The sequence below is a fragment of the Lissotriton vulgaris genome, chromosome 6 (assembly GCF_964263255.1).
Source record: "Lissotriton vulgaris chromosome 6, aLisVul1.2, whole genome shotgun sequence".
Taxonomy (NCBI): Eukaryota; Metazoa; Chordata; class Amphibia; order Caudata; family Salamandridae; genus Lissotriton; species Lissotriton vulgaris.
Genome location: NC_141694.1, coordinates 909,012,783 through 909,034,435, shown reverse-complemented (window position 1 = coordinate 909,034,435; position 21,653 = coordinate 909,012,783). Strand labels below are relative to the sequence as shown.

General features: G+C 48.4%; 1 protein-coding gene across 6 annotated transcripts in view; it reads left to right on the top strand.

Annotated features, from left to right (window-relative positions):
• The window catches only part of BIRC6 (baculoviral IAP repeat containing 6), a 2,386,688-nt gene that overhangs the window by 1,900,548 nt on the left and 464,487 nt on the right, over positions 1–21,653 (top strand). For all 6 annotated transcript variants that reach the window (XM_086926902.1, XM_086926900.1, XM_086926901.1 and 3 more), the window contains one exon: positions 9,337–9,554. In XM_086926902.1, coding sequence (XP_086783028.1) covers positions 9,337–9,554 — 218 coding nt within the window. The remainder of the gene's footprint in view (positions 1–9,336; positions 9,555–21,653) is intronic.

The following is a 21,653-nucleotide window of genomic DNA, read 5'->3' as shown; positions in this document are numbered from 1 at the left end:
GGATAGGTGGAAATCAGAGGACTCTGGTCTCCCGTGGAATCTTGACTCCACATCAACATGCTGAAGCTCCAAGCATACTGACTGGCTTTGAAAGCCTTTCTACCCTTCATCAAGGAAAAGCTAGCACAAATGCTCCTGGACAACACCACTGCCAAGTAGTACTGCAACAAACAAGGCAGGGTTGGGTCATGGACCCTTTGACAAGAGGCCCTGCATCTCTGGAAATGGATGGAACAGCAGGGCATATCCCTGATGGTTCAACACCTGGCAGGTTCCCTGAACGCCAGAGCGGACTAACTCAGCTGTTAATGCCTAGCGGATCACAAATGGTGCTTCCATTGGGAGGCAGCGCCAGGTCTCTTTCCGCATTGGACAGGGCATTGGTTAGATATGTTCGCCTCTTCCAAGATTATGCAGTGTCAGCAGTTTTGTGCACTGTTTTTTCCAAGGCAGCTCTCGCTCAGAAATGCTTTTCGTCTCGAGTGGAGCTCAGGCCACCTATATGCCTTTTCAACCCTACCACTCCTGCCCATAGTTCTCAAGAAGATCAGGAGAACCGGCCCCAAGTCATCCTTGTGGCTCCTGACTGAGAAAGAAGAGTCTGGTGTCCTGAGCTTCTCAGTATGACCATTGATCCTCCGATCAGGCTGCCTCTTCGGGAGGATCTTCAGTCGCACCGGCAGGGGAGGGCCCTCCACCCTAACCTGTCAACTCTACACCTTCTTCCGTAGAGATTGAGTGGCGACAGTTGATTACTTTCGACCTTCCTCCCAAAGTCTGTAATGTTATTTTGGCAGCCAGACGTCCTTCTACCAAGACGTTGTACTATTCACCCCCTTTCTCTTTCTGATATATTTCTTTTTACCCATACCCTTGCCCAGCAGGACTCTGTTCTGGGTACTCTCAAGGGTTACCTTTCTGCTCTGTCTGCCTTTTTGTGGCTTCCTGACCAACCCTCTTTATTTAAGTCCCCTATCGTGAATAGGCTCCTTAAAAGTCTTGTACATATGCTCCCATCTTCCCCTTTCATTATGTATGAGTGGGATCTTGATCTGGTTCCCACATTTCTGATATGTGCTCCTTTCGAGCCTCTTCATATTTGTCCACTCCAACTGCTCACCATTAAGACAGCCTTTCTAGTGGAAATCGCATCTTTCCGAAGGTTGAGTGAACTGCAGGCTTTATCATCCAAGCCTCCCTTTCTGTCTATATTTCCAGTCAAATTGGTGCTTCGCACTAGGGCCTAATTCCTGCAGAAGTGGAAACACCATTCCATGTAAGCCAATCCATCACCTTACCCACTTTCTACGCTCCTCCACATCCTTCAAAGGAAGAGGAGCAACTTCACCGTCTGGACCCAAAAAATAGTGTTGTCGTTCTACTTTGCCCGCACATGAGAGTTCCTGGTGGATGACCAACTCTTTGTTGGGTATGTTGGAGCAAAGAAGGGTACAAAAATGTATCATTTTGTGCTGGGGCATTCTCGGTATAAAAATCTGCTAAGCAGTGGCCAAGAAGTAGCCCCTGATGGCTTAAGGGCTCATTCCACCAGAGCTGAAGCTGCTACCACTATGTTAGCATGTGGAGTCCCAGTCCTGGACATCTGCAAGGCAGCAACTTGGGCATCCCTGCCAACGTTTATTGGGCATCCCTGCCAACGTTTATTAAACACTACTGACTGGACAGTCTGGTCCGCAGGGATAGGCACTTTGCCGTTCAGATCTGCAAAACTTTTTAGTTTAGAATTTGTCCACAGCCTGCCTCTGGGGATGGTAATTCTTGGGTATATATTCAAAGGTAAGGAATCTGTAGCTAGATGTCTCTATCAGATAAACAAGTTACTTACCTTCGGTAACGCATTATTTGGTAGGGATAAGATCTAGCCACAGATTCCTTACCGACCTACTCATCCTCCCCGCTCTGCGGACTGGATTTTAGGGTCAGGGCTGATCTATTTCTAGGCCTTACTTTGGACACACCAGTTTCGGTGCACTTATTGGCTCTGCACTCCTGGGATGGAAAGTCTTGAAAAGTAACTGACATCAGCACGCCGAGGCAGCGCCTATATAGTCTCGGACGACGCTTACAATGTGAAGAGGAGCTGACCGACTCCACCTACCGGCATGCAGGGGTTCTGCTCGAAGAAAAATCTTCCGGATCCAGTCTGCCGCCTGGGAAATTCAAAGGTAAGCAATCTGCAGATAGAACTTGTCTCTACCACATAATGCATTACAGCAGGTAAGCAATTTGTTAATTTGAAGCCAGTCAGTCAAAGTAGGCAACACATGAACTTGCTGTATGGCTTTAATGTTATGGAAAAACAAAATTAAAGCTGATAGGAGATAGTATTCTGGTCATACTGTAGGCATGCTAGGGTTTTTTTCTGGAGGCCCAAGCAAACAAGGGATCCGTGATCCATCCCCAGTGGAATAAAGTGTTGTCTACCAGGATTTGTAGATACTCCTGCAGTGAGGCATGTAATCTTTGAATCTGAAAGTGACACGTTAGTGATAGATTCCTTACCTTTCTTTTTCCGTGCCGAAAGCACAGATCCGGATTGAGCACGTACTTTGGTAATTTTTTTACCACTTTTTTTAGACTTTTGTCTCCTTCTTTTGTCTCCTGGTGCACGTAGGAATGCCCGACTTTAAGTCTTGTGGGTCGTGCCGCCGTAATATGTTGGTGGCGGACCCCCATGATGTCTGCCTCTACTACCTGGAGACCGACCATGACTCCCGGGATTATGGGGACCGTCGTGCCATGGCCGAAGGCCTTGTGGGAGCGGCGCCGGGAGTTGCTGGAGGTCCGGCACTCCTCTCACCACCGCTTGGGGTCTAGGGGCCGTTCGCGGGCCCGGAACTGTCCCTCCTCGTACTCTTAAGTCTTCGCCTTCAGATTCCGGTAAGCGATTCCATAAGAAGTTGAAAAAGCGTGTTCGCTCTCCGACGTCCCCCTGTCGCTCCCTGGAGGACGGACGATGGGGATAGGGGCTCCGCCCCTGCTGCTCCTCCGGAGCCTGAGAGTCCCGCGGATTACCCGTAATACCCAGGTCAGTCGGCAACTCCCGAACAGATGCAAGAGTTTCTTGCTCCCATGGACCGCCTGTTTAGGCCTCGGGCTCCCGCCGGCGGGCCAGCGGGCCCTGCGGTCCCGTGTCCAGATCCTGTTGGCCCGGCGGCACTACCTCTGGCGCCAGCCCCGAAGCCACTGGATCCAGCGCCCTCGGCTCCGGTGCCGGTGCAGCCCTTGGCTCTGGCCCCAGCCCCACCCCTGGCTCCACCACAGGCGCCGCACTGGGTGCCGTTTGTCCCGCCAATGCCCCGGTTCTCGGACCATTTCGTTCCGACCTGGAATCCACATTGGGATGCGGATCTGGTTCGGCCCCGGCCGGCGCCGCTCCCTGCACCACTGGCCCCCTCTACGACTCCGGCCCTGCCGCTGTGGCCGGGCCCTTCTACCCCGGAGCCAGATGAGGACTGGGATGGCGCTGAGTACCCCATTGCGCGGCAGTGTGACTCCGAGCAGGATTGGGTGGATGACCATCAGATGCGGGTGAACTTGATGTGTCTTCTGACCCGGGGTTTGCCTCCCCTCCGCCTACTATGGAGGAGGGCGCTTCCTACTCTATGGTGCTGCATCGAGCTGCGGAGGCTCTCCATCTCGACCTCCCTATGGTTGCCCTTAAGACCAACCGCCTTACGGAGGTGCTCCAGACGGCGTCTACGTCCTCTGAACTGCTGCTCCCTTTCAATGAGGCCCTTACCGAAGTCCTCTTGGCCACTTGGTTGCGGCCGGCCTCAGGGCCACTGGTAGATAAGAACGTTGCTTGGCGTCATCGCCCAGCGCCTGGTGACCCTGCCTTCTTGACCACTCATCCCAGGCCTGAGAGCCTGGTCATTCAGGCCTCGACGTCACAGAGTGCCTTTCCCACGGCTCCACCAGCTAAGGACTCTAAGAAGCTGGACCAATATGGCAACAGGTTGTTCTCCTCCGCCAGCTTGGGGTTGCGATCGGTTAATAAAGCCTGCTTATTGGGCCATTACTCCCACGCCGTGTGGGATACGGTAGCAGATGTCCTGCCTCAGTGTTCCGAGGAAGTCCAGCCCGTCCTTTCCCAAGCGATTGCGGAGGGCGAGGATGCGGCGAAGTTTGCCATCAGGTGTGGTCTGGACATTGCTGATTCCTTGGGCAGGGCGATTTCAACGACTTTGGCGTTGCGGCACCATGCATGGTTGCGGTCTACCGAGTTCTCGCTTGATGTCCAGAGCTCGCTAATGAACATGCCCTTTGATGGCTCTCACCTCTTTGGCGACAAGGCGGACAGTACCCTGGAGCTTTTTTAAGACTCACGGACCACGGCTAAGTCTTTGGGTCTTTCCACAAAGACGCCTGCCACGCCTGGGTTTCGTTCCTTTCGTGGCCAGGGTAAAGACACCCAGACGCGCTTCTCCGCAAAACCTGCGCAGAACCTGCCCCAGCGTGGCCGCAGGCGTGGCTTCCGCAGTGGCGGGCGGGTAACCAGCGGGCGGGTCAGTCCACCTCCGCACCCTCTGCTTCCACCTCCAAGCCTTCCTAATCCGAGCTTCAGGGGGCACCCCACACCGGTAGGAGGCAGGGTCCTTCGCCACCTCCACCACTGGTGCGAAATCACATCGAACAAGTGGGTGCTGCAGATAATCGACCAAGGTTACTTGCTCCCCTTTCTGTTTTCCCCTCCAGCCATGCCACCTCGGTACCACCGCATGTCGGGGGATCATTTGGCTCTTCTCCGTCAGGAAGTCACAGCCCTCCTGGCCAAGGGGGCCATCGAGTACGTTCCCGATCATGAAGTAGGGAGTGGTTGTTATTCCCACTACTTTCTGGTCACCAAGAAGGAAAAGGGGGGCCTGCGCCCCATCTTGGACAGCCGGGACGTCAATTGCTTCCTACAAAAGGAGAAGTTCAAGATGCTCACTCTGGCTCAGGTCCTGGCTGCCCTGGAGACTTGATGGTGGCGTTGGACTTGCAGGGCGCTTATTTTCACATCCCCGTCCTGCCGACCCACCGGCGTTACCTGCGGTTCATGGTAGGCCAGGAGCATTTTCAATTTGCCGTGCTCCCTTTCGGCCTTACCCGCGCTCCTCGAGTGTTCACAAAAGTGATGGCGGCAGTCGCAGCTCATCTGCGCAGGTGAGGGGTGTCAGTCTTCCCCTACTTCGACGACTGGCTGTTGAAGGCGGGCTCTCCCCAGGCAGTCGTCTCCCACCTTCAGTCTACGGCAGACCTCCTGCGTTTGCTGGGGTTCTCCATCAATGTGCCGAAGTCACACCTGAATCCCTCTCAGAAGCTCCCTTTCATCGGAGCAGTTCTGGATTCGACGCTGTTTCGGGTGTATCTTCCCGAACAGCGAGTCTGGGATATTCAGGCTATTATTCCTCTCTTTCAGCCTCTATCCTGGGTTTGTCAGGATGGCCTCCTGCATCCTGCTGGTGATGCATGCCAGATGGCATATGCAGACTCTGCAGTGGGACCTGAAGTTCCAGTGGGCACAGCATCAGGGCAGCCTGTCCGATCTCGTCCAGATCTCGGAGGGCGCTGCACGACAGTTGCAGTGGTGGCTCACAGATCGCGATTGGGTCAGTGGCAGATACCTCTCCCTTCCCCAACCGGAGCACACAGTGGTGACTGATGCGTCCCTCCTGGGATGGGGGACCACATGGGAGAGGCGGAGATCAGAGGCCTCTGGTCTCCGGCGGTGTCCAGGCTCCATATCAACCTTCTGGAGCTGCGGGCGATCCGGCTTGCACTGAAGGCATTCCTTCCATCTGTTCGGGGAAGTGTAGTGCAGGTGTTCACGGACAACACCACCGCCATGTGGTATTGCAACAAACAGGGCGGGGTGGGGTCGTGGACCCTATGTCAGGAATCTCTGCACCTCTGTACATGGCGGGAACATCAAGGCATTACCTTGGTGGTTCAACACCTGACAGGTTCTCTGAACGCCAGGGCGGACAAACTCAGCTGCCGATGCATGGTGGATCACGAGTGGCGTCTGAACTCAGATGTGGCGCAGGGTCTCTTTCTGCACTGGGGAGAGCCTTGGTTAGATCTATTTGCCTCCGAAGAAAACGCGCAATTTCATCAGTTCTGCGTTGGAATTTCCAAGGTGGCACTCGTTTGGAGACGCTTTTTGTCTCAATTGGTCTGTTGTACGCCTTTCCTCCTATACCACTTCTGCCCAGAGTGCTGAAGAAGGTCAAGCGCGACCAGGCCCAAGTTATTCTTGTGCCTCCAGACTGGGCTCGAAGAGTATGGTATCCCAAGCTCCTCAGTATGAGCATCGATCCCCCGATTCGTCTGCCTCTTCGGGAGGATCTTCTGTCGCAGCAGCAGGGGACGGTCCTCCACCCGAACCTGTCCAGCCTCCACCTCCATGCGTGGAGATTGAGCGGCGACAGTTGACGGCTTTCGACCTTCCTCCTGAGGTCTGTAATGTCATTCTGGCAGCCAGGCGTCCCTACACTAAGACGGTATACGCCTGCCGATGGAACAAATTTGTGGCATGGTGCACAGCAAAGCCTATGGATCCCTTTTTTGCCTCTCTTCCTGACGGTCTTCTGTTCCTCCTATCTTTGGCCCAGCAGGACTCTGCTCTGGGCACGATCAAAGGCTATCTTTCTGCCATTTAGGCCTTCCTGAAGCCTCCTGATCAGCCTTCTCTGTTTAAGTCCCAGGTGGTTAACCTCTTTCTCAAGGGCATTACGTAAACGTTTCCTCCTGTGCCCTTCATAATGCCTCAATGGGATTTAAATCTTGTCTTGACTTTTCTGATGTGCGCTCCCTTTGAGCCTCTTCATAACTGTCCTTTATGTCTTCTTCCTGTTAAGACAGCTTTCCTGGTTGCTATCACCTCTGCCAGAAAAGTGAGTGAGCTCCAGGCCCTTTCTTCCAAACCTCCTTTCCTTTCCTTTCATCCGGACAAGGTGGTTTTAAGGACCCGTCTTTCTTTTCTGCCAAAGGTTGTCACGCCCTTTCACATCGGGCAGACCATCACTTTGCCCACCTTCTTTCCGCATCCTTCAAGAGCAGAGGAGAGGCTCCACCGTCTGGACCCAAAACGTACGCTCGCTTTCTATCTGCAACGTATACAGCAGTTCCGGGTGGATGATCAACTTTTTGTCGGCTACGTGGGCGCCAAACAAGGTTGGGCTGTGCACAGACGGACCATTTCCTGGTGGGTCGTTCTGTGCATCAAAGCATGTTACTCCTTGGCCAGGAAGGAGCCTCCTGTGGGGCTGCTTGCCCATTCGAGCAGGGCAACTGCAGCCACTACCGCCTTGGGACGTGGCGTTTCCTTGCATGACATTTGTCAGGCAGCTACGTGGGCCTCGCTGCACGCGTTTACCAAGCACTACTGCCTTGAAAGTCAGTTCCGGAGAGACGGCTTCTTTGACCATTCTGTGCTCCGTGACTTTTTGATGTAATCTTGTTCGCAGACCCACCTCTGGGGCTGGTATTGCTGGGGTATCTATTCTAAGGTAAGGAATCTTATCACTAACGTGTCTTTTTCAGATGCACAATTTACTACTTGTGTAACGATATATCTGTAAGAGACATTAGTTAGTGATAGATTCCTTACCACGTCCCCCTCCTCCCCGTTCTGAGAACTGATTACTAGGGTTAAGGTCATCCCCTTTTAAGGCCCTAGTTGTATGCATCAAAGTTAATTTTCCCGCATGGCTCTGCGTTTCGGCGCAGAAAGTTGTGTACAGAACTGACGTCAGCACGCATGGGTGGTGCCTAAGTAGCCTCTGTGACGTCATCCCGGCGCTCACGACGCCAGTGACGGGCGTGGTGCCGCACGGCGCCACCTACTGGCGCGCAGGGGTACTGCTAAGCATAAAACTTTCCGGATCCAGACTGACGCCTGGGGAATATTATAAGGTAAGGAATCTATCACTGACTAATGTCTCTTACAGATATATTGTTACACAAGTAGTAACTTGTGCTTCAGTGATAACAGGGTGTTGTTGAGTATACCCATGTTTTTTGTGGAAGTGAGCCAGGTTGGGATTTTACACCCTTAATTTAACCCATAATTGTGTAGTCCACCAACAGTTATACAGTAAAATTCTCCATTGAGTGATTTGAAATTAAAGTTGTCACCTTATTGAGGCATACTAGTTGATGTACTGCCCTAGTTCCACTTAAATAATAATTGGGGTTCTTATTGAATATTGACAAAATGTAGCCTTTGGGACATAATAATTTCAATAGATTATCTGTTTTACACAGAAAAGTGATTCCATTTTAAAGCGATTGCATGAATGCAATAGATGATTATGCAGTATGAAAATATTTGAGTCACTGGTGTCAAAAGCTGCAGAAATATCCAAAAGAATCATAACACAACACAGTAACCTTCTACCACCGCCTAAGCCGGCTCATTCTAGTTTAGGAGATTCTTGAATCAGGTTTCCTTGTTGCTTATATTTTAGGATATATATATGTGTGTGTGTGTGTGTGTGTGTGTGTGTGTGTGTGTGTGTGTGTGTGTGTGTATAAGATATATGAATAGATGTGTATGTGCGTAGACATATATATTGACTTGTATATAGATAAAGTATACGTTTCTATGTTTGTCTTTAAATATATAAACATCTTATCCTTTGAAAAAAGTATTGTCTTAACGTGTCTTATTTGATTACTGATCCAAACACAACCTTAGTTAATTATTTTCTTCCCCCTGAATGAACAATTTCATAGTTGCCTTATAAATTCCCCACGTCTTATGGTTATCGTGCCTCCCCTGTCGTCTTGCTACATATTTACATCTACGAATGTTAAATTTTTCAAAAGTGTACGAGGATTGTTTGATGTTTTATTGGTGATTTATACGTTGTACAACCAATATGTTTCATCTAGATTATGCTTTTTGTAATGCATTGAAATCTAGAAGGCAGTAAATGTATCCCTCATATATATGATTTGTTTTTTACTCCACTTAATCTGCTCACTAATTTATATTTTGCATGCATTTGACAGGAGCATTAGTACATTTTTCTGTGATGTTCGTGCTAAGTAGGTATTAGAGCAGCACAACACTATAGTTATGACTTTGATGCACAATTGAATGGTTCACTCAGGTCTGCACTTTGATTCTAGCAATAATGTTGTGCATTTGGTGTGTTTGCATGGATGAATTTGATATATTTATATAAATATTCAAGACTCACCGCTTGGAAAGAAACTCTTTCCCTATATTTTTTGTCTTCAGAAAATTTACTTCAAACATGACTGTTGTCGTATGCTCTAAATTTAATCAAACATTTGTCTAACATTTTTCCTGGTATGTAGGTCATATACTGCAGTCTCCATCGGCGAACGTGCTTCCAACCCTCCCATTTCACGTGCTGCGCACCTTGTTCAGCACCACCCCACTGACTACAGATGACGGAGTACTTTTGAGGAGAATGGCATTAGAAATTGGAGCAATGCATCTTCTTCTTGCCTGCCTATCTGCTCTCAGCCACCATGCCCCAAGAGTTCCAAATTCTGGTCTGAATCAGACAGAGGTAGGTTTATCTTGAAGTCCAGTATCTGAATCTTGGCTTACTTTTGTCTTGGATATCTACAATCTCAACTTTCCTAAATGGTAATTGTATGTGGGTTTCATAGATTTCTTTTGGCTTTAAAAAAGGCACCATTATTATGTTTCCATGTTTTTCTCCTCAAATGTCCGTGGATTATCAGAAACTAAAATCAACAACAATCTGTACACACAAGGTCCCAAGATTTGCAGATACTCATTTTGTCAGGTCACTGCAACAAATGTTATGTCACAGATGAAAATCTTTGTATTAACTGTAATTATAAATAGTTTTTCATCCTAAAAGTGTTAAGGCCCATGTTCGAGGCATGTGGGCTGCTGAATTCATATCTGTGCATAGATCACCGCCTAGTGTTGGGTCCGGATGATTGCACATTGTTGTCCTGGAAGAGCCTTCGAAGTATCGCGAGATAGGTGGCTCCTTCCCCGGACTACAGTGCGCATGGGCATCCTCTCCATCCTCAGATTGTTTTTTTCCGCCATTGGGTTCGGATGTACTTTCTTTACTCAAGTTTGGAAACTTTTCTAAAGGCCTTCGGGGTCGTCGGTATTGTTATTTCGATCGGTGCCGGGTACTTTGTTCCAGTTCTTTTCGAGCAGGACGTCGAAGAGACCCGCGTGGCCTTTTCGACACCAGAGGCCTGATCGTCGATGGAGCGGAGCCCGTTCAAACGATGCCCCCTTTGTAATTCTAAGTACCCACACATCGATGTACACCCGGTGTGCAACAAGTGTCTATCTCCGGAGCACAATGAGGCCAACTGTCTAGCTTTTGCTCAATTCAGGTCGAAGAAGACGCTTAGACTTCGACGCGCAGCGAGGCAGACGATGACGAAGCCAGCGCCCGACCCAGTGAATATCTTCGATGAAGAAGACAATGAGGTCGTCGAGACTGAGGATCCAGAACAGCAGTCGGATCCGGGTTCAGAGCATGACTCCATCTATTATGAAGACGACGAGGAAAACGTTGAGGATGAAAACGTCGTCGAAGTAAGGGACGACGCATCAGCCATCAGAGCCGATGACGACTCGAGCGATGAACCAGGCCCAACAGTGGGTACGGGGCCCGGAACAGACACTGAAAGACTTCCAAGGGCTCCGGTCGAGGCATCCCCAGAAGGCCTTAGCCAAGATCATGACGAACACTCTATAGCCCCGCGTCTCGACCCGGCTAAGAATATATCACACGAGCCATCGGTCGAACATTACCAGTCACTACTTAAATCGAAAACCAAAAGCCATGAAGTCGAAAACGAAACTGCTGGAGACAGTCTTCGGATCGAAGAGTTCGAAGCCATCGGATTCGACAAAGAAAAAAAGTGTCGACGACCCTGCGGGGTCACAAATAAGGGGTGCCGAACCGAAGATCAGTACGCTGAAGTCCATGACTAAAGTCAAGCACGTCGAACCGACGAGGTCGACGGACAGCGACACAAATAAGCGACTCGAGTCTCGGAAGGTTCTCGATCCGAAGCAACGAGTCGACAGGCCACAGTTCATCAAAGGCCTCGAGCCGAAGTCCAATAGCGGCTCGAAGGAGCACGTCGAGTCGAGGCAGAAGAGCGCGCCTCCAACGCAACAGGCGCCTACGTCAACGCAAGGCCAAAAACATATTGGCGAAAAGACAGTCGGTCGGACCAATAAAGACGCCAGCCCCGAAGAAGGTCAGTCTGTCTACAAAACCTATGCCACCGATAAAATTCTGACTGCCCCCGACTGCACGGCCTTAGGCGTTCGATAGGAAAACTGGGGAAGAAACGTCCAAGAAGGTGTCGATGGGGAAAAGGAGTCATTCTCTAGAAGAGGACATTGTGTACCAAGAGCCCTCCTATGAGGAGCAGTCGAAGCTACATATCGACTCCGACTCTGGCAGACTTACTATTTATCAGAGGAAGATCAGGTCAGAAAATCCTCTTGAAACATATAAAATTCCACTCAAAAAGAAAAGGGATTCTTCCACATCACCTGTCCTTTTTGAGACTGTAAGGTACCATGGCCAGGACACTTCGGCATACTCACCCACACGCACTAATGAGGATATGGAGTATGGCTACAATGAAGAATTTAGTTACCCTGTGCACACGGATCAGGATGACCAGACTCAAGCCTGGACAGACCCTGTTGACCCGGGGCAGTCACAAACTATTCCTGACACTCCTTCTTATCCTGTCAAGACTTCGCCAACAGAGGATACAGCTGCGTTTAATGCATTAATAGAAAGGGCAGCACACAATCATGATGTGGAAATGCATGCTGACCCAATTGAAGAGGACTTCCTATTTGACACTTTCTCCACTTCAGAGAAATCAGTCAAGACATTGCCAATGTTGAAAGGTGTCTTTAAACACGCAGGAGACATTTTCAAGGAAACCACAAGAGCAAGGGTTGTTAAGCCCAGAATCGAAAGAAAATACAGACTGGCACCTGTGGACCCTACATATATTAAGGGACAGCTGCCATTGGACTCTTTGGTGGTATCAAATGCTCGTAAGCGTGCCAACTCACAAACCACTGGAGATGCTCCTCCTCCAGACAAGGAGTTTAAGATATTAGAAGCTTCTGGAAAAAGGGTGGCTGCTCAAGCAGCTAATATATGGAGAATTTCTAATACACAAGCCCTATTAGCCAGATATGATAGGGCTCATTATGACACACTAGAGCAACTGCTACAACATTTGCCTGATGTCTACAAGGAGGGAGCAGAAACACTGATACAAGAGGGAAAACTCATATCTAACGCATCCATTAAATGTGCGCTAGACGCAGCAGACACTGCAGCCAGGGCCCTCAATACAAGTGTTATGCTCAGGAGACATGGGTGGTTACGCATCTCTGGGTTCAAACCTGAGATTCAAACCACATTATTAAATCAACCCGTGAACCCGGATTATTTATTTGGTCCTGATGTGGACACAATATTAGAAAAGATTAAAAAGGACACAGAGACATCCATGTCTATGGGTGCCTTGCAGTCACAACAATTCAGAGGAGGCTCCTTTCGTCGCTCCGGTAACAGAGGAGCTATACGAGGCCATGCATCTCAGCAGACTCCATACAATAAAGGGAGCACGCAAACCACCTATAATAAAAACAATAGAGGTGGATACCGTGGCAACAGCAACAAAGGCAGAGGACGAGGGAATAACAACACCAGATCCTCCGCCAATACTAAACAGTGACGTCTTGTCACTGCCCCCAGACCATGTAACACTGGTCGGGGGATGATTACAGCAGTTCCTGCCAGTCTGGGAAGGCATTACCACAGACAGGTGGGTGAGACAACTTATCCAGTACGGCTATTGTCTAGAGCTAACCTCCGCTCCACCCAACATACCCCCAAGACACCGTCCTATGTCCGCAGAGCACATACACTTATTGCAGCAAGAGGTCACCAGCATACTGCAAAAAGGGGCCATAGAACTCGTACCTAGAGAACAACAGGGTGCAGGGGTATACTCGCTGTACTTCTTAATTCCCAAAAAAGACGGGTCTCTCAGGCCAATACTGGATCTCAGGCCCCTAAACCAATACATCTTGTCAGAACATTTTCACATGCTCACATTACAGCAGGTTCTACCATTACTCAGTCAGGGAGATTTCCTCACAACACTAGACCTAAAAGACGCATATTTCCACATACCGATACATCCGGCACACAGGAAATATCTCAGGTTTACCATACAGAATCAGCACTACCAGTTCACGGTCCTGCCTTTCGGGGTGACAACAGCCCCCAGGGTGTTTACCAACTGGCCTAGCGACAGTAGCTGCGCACCTGCGGAGACAGCATATTCACGTCTACCCCTATCTGGACGACTGGCTTATCCAAGCAAAGTCAGCCCAGCAATGTGCCAGCCACATGTCCTGCACTATTCGCCTCCTACACAGCCTCAGATTCTCAATAAACTACCCAAAGTCTCATCTTCAACCCGCCCACGTACAACAGTACCTGGGAGCGACAATAGACACTCTGGCAGCAAAGGCACAGCCAAACTCAGCACAAATCAACAGCATTCAATTACTGATTCAGAAATTCAGACCTCAACACTCGCTCCCAGCACGGGTGTTAATGCAGTTGATAGGCATGATGGCCTCCTGCATCTTCATAGTCCCTCACGCGAGACTACACATGCGTCCGCTTCAGGAGTGCTTCGCACGACAGTGGAACCAGGCTCAAGGACAATTAAAAGACCTAGTGTTGGTGACCGGTCGTGCATACAACTCTCTGCATTGGTGGAACCCACAAAACCTTTGCAGGGGACGACCGTTCAAGAGCCTGTACCACAAATAGTGCTTACGATGGACGCATCTCTCCTGGGATGGGGAGCGCATGTCCTCCATTACACAGTGCAGGGACTATGGACAACACAGCAAAAGAAGATGCACATCAACCTGCTGGAACTGATGGCAATCTTTATGGCAATGAAGGCGTTCAAAGTGCATTTGTGCAACAAAGTCGTGTTGATCCGGACGGACAACATGACTGCCATGTACTACATACAGAAGCAGGGAGGGACACACTCTCCACAGTTGTCACATCTAGCGCAAAGCATGTGGAAGTGGGCCATTCATAGAAACATATTCCTCATGGCGGAACACCTCCCAGGCAGGGACAACCAGATGGCGGATCTGCTCAGCAGACACAGCCACCAGATGCACGAGTGGGAGATACATCCCTCAGTGCTACAACCAGCAGTGGGGTCACCCAGAGATAGACCTGTTCGCCACAAGGGAAAACGCAAAATGCCAAAGCTTCGCCGCCAGGTTTCAACATCCGCAGTCTCAGGACAATGCGATATGGATGAACTGGTCAGGTAGGTTTGCGTACGCTTTTCCCCCAGCCCCGCTCATACCACTAGTGGCACGCAAACTGCAACAACACTCGATGACACTCATCCTAGTTGCTCCAACGTGGGCGAGGCAACCGTGGTACACCACGTTCCTAGAACTTTCCGTGGTGCCTCATCAAAGGCTGCGACTAACACCTTAGTCTTTTAACGCAGAGTCATGGAGACATTCAGCACCCAGATCCGCAACATTTGAACCTTGCGATCTGGCTCCTGAGGTCATAGAGTTTGGTTGGGAAACACCCATTACAACGAGGATGTTTTCATGCGCTGCCATCGCAACGCGACTTTCACATCGCAGGAGGCTTTACATCGCATGCTTTTAGCACGCATGCTACTAATGCGCATTGACATTAACATCGCTAGCCATTACAACGCATGCTGCAATGACATGGGAGATGGGATGCACGAACATGTACGATGACAGCAATCACGGAAGATGACAGCACAACATGATTAGCCATGGGAGTTACTTTGTTAACAAGACGCATGCAAACATTTAAAACTATTAGCCATAGGAGATGGGATGCAAAATGCAAACCGGGATAACATTTTAAACTATTAGCCATGGGAGATGGGATGCACGAACACGAACGCGTGCTGCGATGCCATGGGAGATGGAATGCACGAACGCGTACAATGACAGCGAACACGGAAGATGACAGCACGAAATGATGACTTCACAGAATTATGCAAATTACTTTATTAACATGACATGGGAAATGGGATGTAAATTTTTAAATATTAGTCATGGGAGTTACTTTATTAACAAGACGTATGCAAACCGGGATAACCTTTTTTAATATTAGCCATGGGAGATGGGATGCAAAATGCAAACCGGGATAACCTTTTAAACTATTAGCTATGGGAGATGGGATGCAAATTTTAAAATATTAGCCATGGGAGATGGGATGCACGAACACGGAAGATGACAGCACGACATGATGACGTCACGGAATTATGCAAATTACTTTATTAACAAGACCTATCCATGGGACTGGGCAGACATATGCATATGCAAACGGGAGATACAATTTCCAACTGTAGATAATTATCACGGGGGGCACGAACACGGAAGAAGGCACTTGGATTATGCATATTACTTTATTAACAAGACGTATCCACGGGACGGGGCAGACATCATATGCATATGCAAAAGGGATAGCAAATGTAAACTATAGATAATTATCATGGGGGGCACGAACACTACAGGATTACAATACAACACGCACCAGATACTATAATAAACACAGGGGAAAAAACGATTTAATAGCATGCGATTTCATGAACTGCGATGTATTCGCCTAAAGCAGCAGAAACACTACAATAGCGTGGAGACAGCATGCGCAGTAAATGCGTGCGATGTGATGCCTTCTACGATGTAAAAACTGCGTGGTCCTTGCTGGCATTGTGGCGGTTAGCGATGTATCATCATTCATCCGTTTGGTTACCTAAACTTGCCTCCTGACTGTATGAATATTATCAAGGAGGCAAGAAGACCTACGACCAGAGCATGCAATGCGGCAAAGTGGAAACGATTTGTCATTTATTGCAACAGTAATGACATAAATCCACTAGATGCATCAACTCAAAACATCATATGTTATCTGTTACATTTACACAGATGCAATCTAGCCTACAGTTCCATACGTATACATTTAGCTGCGGTGGCAGCTTATCTTCAGAACAGGCAGCACCTTTCACTCCTCAGAGTGCCTGCTATTAAAGCTTTCATGGAGGGACTCAAACGAGTGATTCCTCCAAGACACCCACATTCACCTGTCTGGAACCTAAACGTGGTTCTAACCAGACTGATGGGACCACCTTTTGAACCTCTACACTCGTGTGAAATACAATTCCTAACGTGGAAAGTGGCTTTTTTAGTGGCGATTACATAGCCCTAACTATTCAGGAGCCATTCATCCAAATTCACGCAAATAGGGTAGTGCTACGTACAAACCCTAAATTTATGCCAAAGGTGGTATCCCAGTTTCACATCAATCAAACAATAGAACTACCAGTGTTCTTCCCAAATCCAGATTCAGTGGCAGAAAGAGCTCTACATACACTAGACGTTAAGAGAGCTCTCCTGTACTATATAGACAGGACAAAACATTTCAGGAAAACTAAGCAACTGTTTGTTGCCTTTTCACCACAGCACAAAGGCAACCCCATTTCCAAATCCGGTGTAGCCAGATGGATTGTTAAGTGCATACAGATTTGTTATCAGAAAGCTAAACGCACGTTAACAGTTCACCCAAGAGCGCATTCAACACGCAAGTTAGAGGCATCCATGGCTTTCCTAGGAAACATTCCTCTAGAAGAAGTATGTAGAGCAGCCACATGGACAACCATACATACATTTACCGAACACTACTGTGTAGATGTACACTCCAAGCAGCTGTAGGACAAGCTGTACTCAAGACTCTATTTCAGACTGCTGCAGCTGGCACGGGCAACCACCGCTAAGGGGGAGACTGCTATACATTCTATGCACAGATATGAATTCAGCAGCCCACATGCCTCGAACGGAATATGCTACTTACCAGTATGCATCTGTTCTTGGCATGTAGGGCTGCTGACATTCATATCGCCCGCCCTCCTCCCCGGTGCCTGTCGCAGCTGCAGCATTCACTCTTTGCATGGACATCTCTTTCACTACTATACTCCATCTCTGCCACAATGGCGAAAAAAACAATCTGAGGATGGAGAGGATGCCCATGCGCACTGTAGTCCCGGGGAGGAGCCACCTATCTTGTGATACTTCGAAGACTCTTCCAGGACAACAATGTGCAATCATCCGGACCCTACACTAGGCGGCGATCTATGCACATATATGAATGTCAGCAGCCCTACATGCCAAGAACAGATGCATACTGGTAAGTAGCATATTCCTTAAATCCCATGGTACACATATAAATGTGTGTGGAGATGCTCCATTTAATAGAATACCCATAGCTCTTTCTGTGCCTCCTGACTCTCACATTGAAAACTGAAACTCTTCTTGCATCTGGTAATGGGTCTCCTTTATGTCAAGGCCCTCCCTCTCTACTGTTATAGAATAGCGTCACCTAGTGGATAGCAGCATAATTAATTGCTAAAACTACATGTAATGAGTCCTTCAGGGCATTTTTGCCCTTCTATTCTCCTGCCCTCACCTCACAAATTCCTCACAATCATATTTACTTTCGCAGCTGAGTAGAGCTTGCCTGAATTGTACTACAGTGTACTTTTTCTTTTGTTGGGACGATAAGCATGGGGACATTTCATTTTCTGCTGCATTACTATTTACCCTGTGCCGCTGCAGCCACGTCATGACACAAAATCCAGGGTCCATATAGTGGTGTCTTTTGAAGAGTTCTGCTCTTACCGGAGTTAAATTGCTTGGGGACTAGTACCTCATTTTTTTTTGTCTGTTCATTTCACTTGTCAATCTCTGAAATGGAGCTTATTGTTGGAGAGAGACCCAGTAACACTCAAGTTGTTACAATGTACCTTTCTTTAAGTGAAATATAGAATGTGCAAATAGATTGCTTCTGATGGTTACTTTTAGCCATAGGTTCCTCACCTTTAGAGTATCTTGGGTGTTACAGTGGAGTTGAAAAATTCTCCCCACAATGAACCCTGTATTCTAACAGGTGGCACCGTGTCGTTCTGTGGGAAAATCCCCCTTTCAAGAAGTGACTGAGCAAGGCTGCATATGGACAGCTTTCTGAAGTGCCGACATCACTTCCTTTCTTTCCGTGCCCTTCAGCGTGGTTCCGAAACAATACTGCCAGAGACGCAGAAAAAAAATCAGGATGTGCTAAGGACAATGTCTTCCATGAAGACGACTGAATTAAAAACCATGCTGCAACTGCAAGAAGCTGGTTTGGTTACAGACTCACAGGACTTGTGCCTTTTGTGCCTGTGCTCCAGTCATGGGTTGAAGTCATTTAAGAAGTGTGCCCTCATGCATCAGAATGCGATCAGAGAGGCAGAAGTGAAACTCTACTTTACCGAGCATAACAGAATGTTGCGGTCGAAACAGTGGTCTTGCTCCCACTCAAAGTCACAGGGCCGACTCCAGATGAGGTTTTGTTATTGCTCAAAGTATCAAGTAAGTTAATGTCAAAAACGTGGCATAAGTGAAAGTTGGTCGAAACGCGCTCCAAATTCCCCAGGCCTTTATCTTAAAGACCATTCCATCTTCCTCTGGTGCACATAGTGGTCCCACAGAGTCGCAGGGACGACCAGGTGGATTTTCATTGGCGGGTCCCGTCTTGGCAACGACTGCCTCTCAGAAATCACTTCTGGGCCCATACCAATGCCAATTCAGGCTTCCACCCTGACTCCAATGTCCACGCCAGTTCCTCCTGTTTCCTATGTCCAAGCCAGTTCCTCCTGTTGTGTCGCCGTTCTCTTATGTAGTATCTGCACTGGACTCCAATCCCATACTAGCGACAGCCCACACCAGATCTGTGTCACATTAGGAGATTAACAAGGGCACAGTCAGTGGTCATTCAACCAGACCCTCAACCTCCTCCATGACACCATTATTGCCAGATTCTGACATGGTGCATGGCCAACAAAATGTTCCCCCGTGAACCTTATAATGAGAAGGTCGGCGATTGCTCATCTCATTACACTAGTGAAGAACTTTACCTCGACCTAAAAAAATGCACCTCCCCTAAGAGTAACTTTAATGCACCTCCTGCTTTTCCAGTGGATGCAAGCACTTCCTTTGCAGTAATAGTGCACATAGTGACCGAGGTGCTATATTTACAACTCCCTACTGACACAAGTACTCCAACCTAGGCTAATTTCATCAGACCCACTATTACCATTTAATGAGGCACTCACGGACACCCTAATTGATTCTTGGTTAAAACCAAACTTCATCCCTCCTTATATGGGGTGTGCCTTCTGGGCAGCTACACCCACGCTTTGTGGGACATGGTCAGAGAGATCTTGCTGGTTGTCACAAAACGCCTTGGAGTTTCTCTTGCCCAAATGTTTCAGGATGGACAGGATACAGCAAAATGGGTACCCTGCAATCAACTGGACACCATCTGTTTCATAGGCTGTACTATCACCTCCAGTGTAGTGCGGCAACAGCATGCTTGGAAGCAGGCACCGTGGTTTTCTGGGGACATCTAGGTGTCCTTCATGAACATGCCCTGTGATAAATCTGCATTTTTTGTTGAAAATGCTATTTCTGTGCTTGAGCAGTTTAAAGTTCGTCACAGCAATGCATGATGTTTGGGGTTGTTGTTGCCTGCCTGTCAATTCCACCAGGTGTTTTGAAAATGTATAGGTTACTCCATAAATGTAGCTCATTAACAATGTCAATTGTCAAAACCTTGAAGCAACTGGCTCATTGTTTTCAAGGCAACAGATGTGGAAGCGGTTGAACAGGTTCACTCCAGCAAGGACAGCATTTATCTGCTTCCCACTTGCCTGGTGCAGCAGCACCCACATCTCTTTGATTCACCCTCGCAGCCCCACTGATAGGGGAAGGAAACTGAGAATTACTCCCTGCCTGGAAATCCATCAAATCAGACAGATGGGTTTTGCAGATTGTTCAAAGGAGTTATGCCATCCTGCTGAGTGGAGCAGACGAGTCTTTCCTTCCCAGGCTATCGCCAGAACATTATCCTTTGGTGCTGTGTGTCTCATTATTAATAGGACAGTGGGGCCAGCTTCAGGCCTGGTGGTTATTGGTTTATGTGAATTTAATTGGAAGTACCTCTTAATACCTCCCATGTGTTCCTCGAGGGAGATCTCCATTTCATCTGACAACTCCTCAGTGGCGGCTCCTCTACTTTGACGGAAGAGCGTCTCCTCACTGAACAAAAGGGAAACTAAAATGATAACTATTGTTATTAACATTTTAATTTTCCTTTGCAGTCAGTGTCTCTGGGGGTGGGCACAGCAGGGGAGAGGAGTGCTTTGCACTCTTTAAGTGGGCATGCCGGCTTGACCGGCCCTCTTGGGCCTGCCAAACAGTTATGCACACTTTGCATCTTTCCCACCATGTTGCATTACACATCCTGGTGAGGAACATCCAAAGCCTAATATTCCCCATTTGAGCACCGATCCACAGCCCTCAGACCAATCACAATGCTGCATTGCAGCATTGTGATTCGCTATGGGGAACCTGGGAGCCGGGTGCTTCTTGCTGCTGGCAGGGACTGCAGGAAGAAAGGAGAGGATAGGGAACAGAGTAGAGGCGGCGGCCGGCTGTTTCTGGTAAGCGTTTTTAAAAAAGTTTTCTTAGGCCTCGTCCCCCATCTACCCCCGCCCCACCACCCTATCTGGTAGAAGCTGCTACTGCAACTCCTGTACCATAAAAGAGGCTAAATTCTAGCCCTCTGCTTCTATGGTCATCCCTGGTAGTAAAACAATTGCTGGCTCTGGTCAAATTTTCCAAGCATTTAATCTTTCGATCTGTAGCAAGCAGATGTATCTGGTTTACTGGTTACCCCCTCCTCCTGTAGGTCTTGATGTACTTTTCTGTCTGTTTTCTTTGTCTTGAATTCACACGCCTAGCCTACTCCAATTGGGACATACTGCCACTAGTTTCTTCAACACTTTACTTTAGGAGTTGAGTTCTCCCTCAAGCCAGTGTCAAATGGATAGTAATTGTTGATATGTGTAAAAGAGGCCTCTCCACTTTCACTTTCTCCACCTGGAATTTAGCTCATGGACGTTCTAGGAGTTAAAATTCTGCTATGCCATATTCTTTCTTTTCTAAGGGAGTAAGTATCCTAAATAGACTTCTTGTGTTGTCTGCATAGGGACCTTTGATCGGCTTGTCTCCAACGCCTACTTTGTCTGAAACAGCAGGGCTAGTCCAGCAGCTGCAGACTGCATTGTCATGTTAGGCCTCCTCATCTATCACCTTCCTCTTAGTCTTATGGAGGAGGGGACTGCAAGGGCCAACTCATCCAGCCTCCACTGGCCCAGCTAGAATGATATGTTGGGTTCTCGCTATCACTTGGGTCTCCTTAGCTTCTAACTCTGGACTTGGCCAAGAAGTGCAGACCACCTGGAGCAGGGGGTCTATCTTCCAATGGCTGCAGCACCCCAATTCTGCAGCAGTCTTTAAGTTGCAATAGATGAGTTTGATGATGGACAGTCTCCTCTATTTCATCTTTCAGACCATGGAGTCTGCCTCTTCCACAGACTGAGACCTATGTGTCAAACTGATTTGTGGGGGTCTAGGCTCAACTGGA